The sequence below is a fragment of the Centruroides sculpturatus genome, unplaced genomic scaffold, assembly GCF_000671375.1.
Source record: "Centruroides sculpturatus isolate CEXI.00-Female unplaced genomic scaffold, Cexi_2.0 scaffold3279, whole genome shotgun sequence".
NCBI classification, from domain to species: Eukaryota; Metazoa; Arthropoda; class Arachnida; order Scorpiones; family Buthidae; genus Centruroides; species Centruroides sculpturatus.
In genome coordinates, this window is record NW_019387373.1 from 1 (window position 1) to 9,515 (window position 9,515).

The 9,515-nt window shown below is 28.5% G+C and overlaps 1 protein-coding gene across 1 annotated transcript; it reads right to left on the reverse strand.

The window, feature by feature from the left end:
- Positions 1–59: 59 nt before the first annotated feature.
- On the reverse strand, positions 60–9,221 carry LOC111616387 (chromodomain-helicase-DNA-binding protein 8-like; the record flags this gene model as incomplete). The annotated part of the gene is made up of 5 exons (XM_023357802.1): positions 9,068–9,221; positions 5,796–5,984; positions 4,593–4,647; positions 2,272–2,448; positions 60–242 (listed from the first exon to the last, which is right to left on the reverse strand). Coding segments are annotated over exons 2-5 (579 nt in total), but the record flags the coding sequence as incomplete, so codon positions are not given.
- Positions 9,222–9,515: the final 294 nt, after the last annotated feature.

Genomic DNA, 9,515 nt, shown 5'->3' on the forward strand with positions numbered 1-9,515 from the left:
AGTTACTTAGTCAATATTTTAAATAAATATACAAATATAAATAACACTGAAAGACAAACAGAGAAAAGTTTTAGACTCACAGCTTTGAGTTTTTCTACTTGTCCTTCGGTTTTTAATTCACCAAATTCTTCCAAAAAGGCTTCTGTAGATACAAATCTATTAGGTTCAAGAAAATTTAACAAGCTGAACAGTTCTTCAACATTATTTTGTAATGGTGTTCCAGTTAAGAGTACACGATGTTCCTAAAAAATCATTATTTTATTATAATTATAAGTAATAATACAATAATATAATGATTGTGTTAGTGGCATTTATCAGTATTCTTTTGAAATAATTTAAATTTTTGTAGTTAATCCAGTTAGTGTTCCTACTGCATTCCAAAACTTAAAAAGTAGAACTTTCTAAGGAAAATCAGGATAAGTATGACAAATTAAATATAACAAAAATCATCGTTTAGAGAAAGAACGTTGATAAAATATCAGGACAAAAGCAGTCAACAATATATTTATATGATAAAATATCTTCTCATTAACAAGGAAAGAAAAGATAAGAGTTGATTTATTATATACTTCAATTTTACTTATTTTTTTAATATGAAACTTTCCTACCAAATAGACTGTTGTTCACTAGTTACTAGAATAATAATCCTGGATAGGTTAAAACCTTCTTTTTTCATAAACATTTACAATTACTGAATATGTAATAATTAAAAAAAAAAAAATACAAACTATCATGAAAAATGTTAATTGCAATATCAATTTAAAAGCTTTATAACATATTACAGTGAAAAGCAAGCAATCAATTTTTAAAGCTATATAAAGCATCATATCTTTAAATAATTGTATAATCCAACACTGTTTTGTTTTTTCTATTTGTTTTTGTTCTGTGCTTTTTTTAAAATTTGAAATTGATAAAAATGATGATTAATGTATTACTGCTTTTTTTATTTATCCCACATCCTTTCTGAAACCTAAAAATAAATTTTGTTTAACCTGCCCTACGTTGACCCTGAATATTTCCGTGTTTACATTGCAACGTTTTTGATACTAGATGTCGCTTTGCATCACAATTTTTATATTAAAATGAACTTTTAAAATAAAAATTTTTTCATTTTTATATTATTCAATATATATATTTTGTTTGTGAAACATAAAAAAATAATTTTTTATGATACAGTAAACACGATTATTATTAAAAAAAAAATTAGTCTTAACATTGACAAAAATTCAACATGGCATCACAGGCAACAAATAAAAATTTCAACATTGAATAGGTTAAGTATGCTAATATTGTCAGTTCAAATGTTTTAGATTGATTTCTCAATATGCAGGATACTACCAATCCCCAAATTTTATACAATTTATTTAAAAAGAAAAATTAGTATTGGTTCAAGTTGAAAACATTGTTTGAAATTACTGTATAGAAAAATAACTGTAAATTTCCTCAAAGAAGCAAAGCTGTGTTTTTTGAAAATGAAAAACTAACTACAACTTACTCTGTTTAAGTACATTGAGGGTTGGTAGCTTTTTGCATAACTAGGTGCAATGTTCTTGTATCATCACTTGGTGACAAAAAGTAGAACAATTACTTAAAAAGCAGGATACTTTTAATCTTTTTTAATATGAAAATAGTATATAGTCTATGTTTATCTGGAAGGAATAAGCTTTCCAATAGTGAAAGAATTTTAAAAATTGGTTCAGTAGATTCCAGAATTACTTCCAGCAAACAAACAATTATGAAAGTAGGAAAAGTAAGATATGAAATCTGTCAGCTACATTGTCTTTGTTTTTTTATTAACAATTAAATATATCTAAAAGTTAAAACATTACAAATCTTTTCCAATTAATGTGTAACTTAACAGAAAAACTATTTATGCTGTATACAATAATAATAAATTAAATAATGCACAAGTATGATTTATCCATGCTTTCAAACCAATTTAAAATGATATGTTATATTGTCTATATAATAAATATTCAATAAAAATAAATCTTCTAATACGACATATTCACTATAATGTTCAAACTTTTTCAGAATTAATATAAGAAAAAGATCCATATAAAATTATTTTCATAGTTTAGCAGAGTATATTCTGTACTTCACAGAATACATTCAGCTATACTATATTTATTTTAACAGATGTTAAACTGAAATGACAATAAATCATTTTAAATTAATAAATAATAATAGCATTTATAAGTAAAAATAACTGAAATAAAAAAATTTCATTAAAAATGCTCAATAATAAAATATATTAATAATTTTATTTACCGTATTTAATAATCTTAAGCCTTCTAACAGTTTACAATTTCTATTCTTCAAGCGATGTGCTTCATCAATAATAACACAACGCCAAGGTATCTCTCTCAACTCTAAACAGTCACTAAGTACAATTTCAAATGTTGTTATCATTACTTGAAACTTATATACTTCCAATATTCTCTCCCCCTACAAAACAAAAATTTGACTTAAAAAACTTTTAACTCACTAATTTTACACTTTATTTTAAAATTTTTTTAACATTTCAGTAATATATTCTATGAAGTTTAACATTTTACCACTTTCAATTCAAGATATTTCAAATTGTTATACACTGAGTGGCCAAAAAAGTAGACACACCCTCTAATAACGAGTTGGTCCACCTTTAGCTCTGATCACAGCCGATATTCTTCTTAGTATGGACTCAAGTTGCTGATATCATTGCTGAGGAATGTTGGCCCATGCTAACATAATGGCAGCTCTAAGTTAGATCAGATTGGATGGTGGCGTTTCCAAGCTTTGAAGTGATCTTTTGACTTCGTCCCACAAATGCTCCATAGAATTGAGGTCGGGACCGAGCTGGCCATGAAAGCAGGTTAAACTATGATTGATGTTCCTCAAACGAATTTGAGACCAATTGAGCATGGTGACAAGGTGCATTGCCCTGCTGAAAGTGACCATCTCCATCAGGGAACATTACAGCCATAAACAAGTGTACGTGATTGGCAATGATGCTGAGGTAAGCTGTTCTATTCAGAGATGTGTCCATAAATATCAAGGGACCTAATGTACTCCAGGAAAACATTCCCCATACCATAATTCCACCGCAACCAGCCTGAAGAATTGTCATTTGGCAGGAGGGGGTCCATGAATTTGTGCTGTTTGTGCCATATTCTGATCCTGCAATCTGCATGATGAAGCAGAAAATGAGACTCATTGGACCAAGCTATTTTTCCGGTCCTAAAGTGTCCAATTTTGTCATTCCTGGGCCAACAACAGGTGCCTTTTCCTATTTTTCTGTGATACCAAAGACACTCTTGATGGTCTCCTGCTGCTAAAGCCCATTCTTTGTAGTGTGTTTTGTTGTGCATTGGATATGCTTTGTGATGCACCTGCATTGAATTCAACTGTAATTTGTTGTGTTGTTGCCCTTCTGTTGCTGCAGACTATGCATGCTAATTGTCTTTCATCTCTTGTTCACCAGTCTTTTTCAACTGGAATTGTCCTTATCGCTTTAAGTTTTTTTCTCAACTGCCACTATCTGAACACTTGAGATACTGTTGGACAAGAAAATCCTAAAAGAATCATTGTTTCAGAGATACTGAAACCAGCTCTTCTTGCATCGATGATCATCCCTCATTCAAAGTCACTTAAATCTTTTGTCTTATCCATTTTGATATTAACTTCTATGATAACTATGTCGTCTGAAGCTGAGCATACCTTATATAAGCAACTCTGCATTGTTACATCACTACATCACTGTTGGACTGATTTACTTTCAAATAAGAGGTGTCTCTAATTTTTTGGCCACTCAGTATATATATATATATATAGCACTGAAATCAACAGAAATAGCTCATTCTAGTTTTCTATAAACATAGCATAATAAACTTCCTTCATAAATAGCAGTTTACAATTCTTCCAATAGACAAAAATGCAAAATAAGATGAATCATTATCAGCTGTTTTACAATACAACTTTTTATTAGTATTTGCTATACTGATATTTTAATCATTAAATTAAATATAAATTGTAGAAAATTCCAGAAATAACGTTCAAAATTTTCTTTTGAACTTGCAGAAATATTAAAGTAATAACACTTAATATTTAGAGAAAATATTTCAAAGATACATATTATACAGTAATACCTCGACTTACACAAACCCGGAGTTACGCAATTTTCAAATCTCGTCGATTCATCTTTTGTTTCAGTGCCACGCAACTCTTGGTTACTTACTCCCCCCACACTATTGTTCAGCTTACATGTTTGGAAGTATCACGCATACAATTTATTTTGTGTTATTTATTTCTGTGTTTGTTATATCTACGAAGACTTGAGAGACTATGTGGTGATTTCTTGTAACCATGAATGAATCAAAAGAAGAGATAAGATTAATAAGAACATTTATTAGCTTACATACATCCAACTTGGATTTTACACAAATTGCGAAATTACACCCTGACTTACATGGTTATAGCTCGGTCCCACCTATCACGTAAGTTCGGGGTATTACTGTATATGCTTATTTATAATCAAACCTGAAACTCTATTGTATTAATATATAGAAATGCAAGATATAATTAATAAGTTACAAAGTTTAAAATAACATTACCTTTTCATTTTTATAATACATTTCATATTCTTGAATCATATTACGACTTGCAGAGCTGAAATAATACATTATATACTTAATTTCAACATTTCAACAAAATTATTTTTTATTATATTTTACAATAAATTTAATTTTAATAACATCATTAAATTTCAACAATGTATTCAGCATGAAAAATATAATTTAATTCACATTATACAGTGCACTCTTTATTTGTTCTATAAAATATTCCAACCAAAAAAAAATTATAGATAAATTTTAAAAATATTTATTAAATTAATATGTCTACAAACTTTAAAAACAAAATTATGCACTGAATATAAAATAAAAAATTTCAAAAATATATATTTATTTTCTAACTTCTTTTTCTTTACACATTATTACACTGTTAATATAAACTTTTCACGAATCCAAACAACCCCATATAATAATTAGCCTGAATTATCAAGAGTGCACTACTGTCACAATTTCTTGTGGAAGTTCTTGAGAATGGATGCTTCTCTCCATTAAATGTTACTTTTTCCAACAGGATAATGCACCCATGCATGTATCTCATGCAACATACATGCCAGTGGTCTACAAAGAATGGTGCTATCCTTCTGAAATAGCCAGAAGTCGGATTCAATTCACTGAAAATCTATGGAGTTATCTAGTCTGCAATGTATACAAGAATGACATTCAGTATCAAAACAATGATGATCTGTGGCAAATAATACAAAGTAAAAATGGCATGGGAATCCATATCAAAAGATCTTTTATTGAGCTTGACAGATTCAATGCCAAAGTGAACCTTTGATGTTATCCTAAACAAAGGTAGTTTTACTTCTTATTAAAATATTTCTGAGAAAAAAGTGTTTGTATTGCTTTTCTTTATTTTACCAACTGTACTGAATTTATATTTTTTGACTGTAAAGGTAAATGGAATTACTTGTGCTAATTATGTCTTATGGTTAACAAAAAAAGTGCATTAATAAAAATGTTTATTTTTAAGTTGTATTCAAAATACACATGCTGTTATAAAATAACATTTTGGATTCTAAAACTATATTTTGCATTCAGTTTATAATTTTGATTGCACTGTAGATATGAAATTATTTAATCTACAACATATTAAATAACAAAACATTAGCATAAAAAGATATTCTAATGCAATACTTAAAATTTTAAAATATGGATATCTGTAAAATATAAAAATGTACTAACCTTCCATGATATGTAATTGCATTTAAATCAGTCCAGGTCTCAAACTCTCTCTGCCAGTTCCCAATGGTAGAAAGTGGTGCTATTACTAGAAATGGACTAGTAATTCCATAATCTGATACTTCATTCAAGAATGCAATAGACTGGATTGTTTTTCCCAAACCCATTTCATCAGCTAATATACAATTTTGCCTGAAATAATAATAATAAAATTTGTTATTTCTTTTTATTGATATTGCAGTTAAAAATTTGTTAATTAAAATTTTATATGATTCAGATGTTTCAGATTACATCCATTATAAACTTAAAATTGTATTTTAAGTAAATTTTTTGCATTTAAATTTTTAATTTAACCATTGCAAAGTGAGCTTTACAGTGTACCACTTTCAAAGTAGTTCAATTCAATGTAGTCTATACTCTGCATATTTTGAAGATGTAGCCATTTTAAAACTTTCAATAAAATTTGATTTAACATAATTTTTGTTTCATTTATGAACTCCTAGGAAGGCATTACTGCATGAATTGTTTTGATCATCTAAAATTATTTAGTACTTCAGTGATAATTTCAACCAAGTCAGTAATATATATAAATTACATTGTAAAACTTTAAAAAAAATAAAATAAAAATTACCTAAATTTTATTTATTATTTATACATATCATTATATATTTCTTGCAATCTTAATCTCAATACAATCTAAATTTCTATTACTAATGGGAAATTATTGCTTTATTTTAAAAAGTCATAATACTGATTTATTAATGCTTGAGTGTAATTGATTGTTTTAGTTATTAATAATCAATATAATAAATTTTTATTTATTATATTGATTATTAATAACTAAAAATGAATTATCATCTGATTAAGTATTATTGATACCAGTTTAACATTAACTGAAAGTTTTAACACTTGTTCATAAAAATTCAAATCTGACAATTAAGGTGATTTTTTTTTATCCTCTTTTTGTTAGTAATAATAATTATCTTCATTGTTCAGACTTCAAATATTAAAATAATATTTTATTTTGACTGATCTGGATAAAACAACGAGTTTTAATATCTAAACAACTTAAATTATTAATAGAGTCAACAAACTATACTTAATTGTTTAACTTGTGACCTAGAAACCTATCACATCTATTGACTTTTCTAGATATAAATTAAGTTGCCTACAAAATAAATAAAACAATTTTAAATCTATTGTTATCTAAACCCTTTTTTGATGCAATAAATTATTTTTTCAGCTACTTTTATTAGGCATTTTAAGTACAGTACAGAACATTAACATATAGAATTCCTTTGGAATCAATTGATCTATTATTACATAGTACTATTACATTAATACAGTTATAATAAAATAAACTAATAAACACAAACAAACATATTGAAAATATCTATAATAATAATAATAATAATAATAAAGACGTTATTGAATCCATGGAAGAAGACGTTATTGAATCCATGGAAGAGGGCGAGTTCTACAAGTACTTAGGATTCCAACAGGCCAAACTAACAGAACATACACAAATAAAGCAACGATTAATTAAAGAATACCAAAGTAGGTTAAACGCTATACTTAGAACACAGTTAAATGCAAAACACACAGTTAAAGCAATAAACACATATGTCATCCCAGTACTCACATACTCTTTTGGAGTTATACATTGGACTCACACAGATCTCGAGCAACTCCAAAGGAAAACAAGAACAACACTTACTAAGCATAAACAACATCATCCTAAATCCGCCACAGAAAGATTAACCCTTCCACGTAAAGAAGGCGGACGTGGCCTGATTGACATAGTTAACCTTCACTACAAACAAATACAGTCACTGCGAGAGTTTTTCTACAAGAAACAAGAAACATCACAGTTACATAAAGCAGTAACTCTAGCAGACTCAAATAACACACCATTAAACTTACACTCACAACATACAGACATGACACAACATATAAAAAGCATAGACAACATTAAGCAATCATGGGCTCAAAAGGCTCTCCATGGCAGGCATCCTTACGACCTGGCCCAGGATTTTGTTGACAAAACTGCGTCAAACAGCTGGTTAGATCGGGGATGCCTCTTTGGGGAGACGGAAGGATTCATGATTGCCATACAGGATCAGGTCATAAATACTAAAAACTACAGAAAACACATACTCAAAGATACAACACTCACAAATGACACATGCAGAAAATGTCACATCATGCCAGAAACTATACAACACATCACTTCTGGTTGCAAGCTCTTGGCACAGACAGATTACTTACATAGACACAATCAAGTAGCAAATATAATACACCAAGAGCTTGCAAAGAAACACAAATTGGCAGACATCCACGAACCATACTACAAGTATATTCCACAGACAGTATTGGAAAATAACACGCACAAAATGTATTACGACAGAGCCATAATCACAGATAAAACAATTTACCACAACAGACCAGACATCACATTCATTGACAAACACAATAAAATCACATACATGATAGACATATCTGTTCCAAACACTCACAATATACAAAACACTTGTACTGAAAAAATCAGCAAGTACATGGAACTTGCCCAAGAAATAAGGCATCTGTGGAAGATGGAAAGGATGCTTATTGTACCTGTCTTTCTCTCCTTTACAGGTGTACCCCACACACTACACGAAATCCTAGAAATATTACAATTGAATAGAAATACATACATTACACTACAGAAGGCCACTATATTAAATACATGTCATATTGTTACGAAATTCCTAAATACAGACACACACACACTGACACAGTTTTTTAATTTCTGTTTTGTTTTGGTTGCTATGCCTTGACTCTGGTCCGGCATAGCACACAGCCACCAGTGTCAACCGAGTACAACCCACTAAACCCAACATAGTAATAATAATAATGTTTGTTCTTATTTATTCATTTATTTTGTTATAACTGTATTAATATTTACATAAATATACAAAATATTAATTTTTTCAAAAATAATGATGTCAAAGATAATCAGAAATCCAAACATCAAACTCACTATAGATGTTCAATTTTGTATAAGAATCTGACACAGGCTCCTGAAAGTGGCGGAAAACATTTGTTTATTAAACAGTTACTGCTGAAAAGTATGAGAAAGGTGTGAATTTTCTGTTATATGGTAGTTCCAGCTTAGATTCAATAAGTTTAAAAAGTCATCTAAACTCAGCAATATGGAAAAACATTTTTCCATATGTTCTCATTCATAATTTAAATATTTGCATTTTAAATATTTATTAATAAAAATCAATACATACCCATTATACCAACAAAATGTTAGCCAATTTACACCTTCCAACTGGTATTCTCGAAGAGTATTATTTCCTTTATATATTGCAGATTCTTCCAATTTCTTCCATTCAGATGGCTTAGGTCGTTTCTTTGGCTATAAAGAAAATAAATGTACATTTTATAAACAATTATCTAACTTTCCAGTGTTAGCTTCTGAAATAAATTGTTTCAATAATGTATTTTTACTATTAATATTTAAACAGGCAATGCTTTTGAGAGAAAACTTTAAATCTATCTTATATATGGTAAAAAAAATTATACAATATAGTGTTCTCAAACTATAATCAATAAGCAGAATCATTAAATTCTTGTGATGCAAAATTAAGTTTTTCAAAAACATTAAAAAGTGTTAAATTAAGCTGAATATCACAATATACACTAAAAGAAACTGTAAAAAGGAAAGTAAATTTTAGT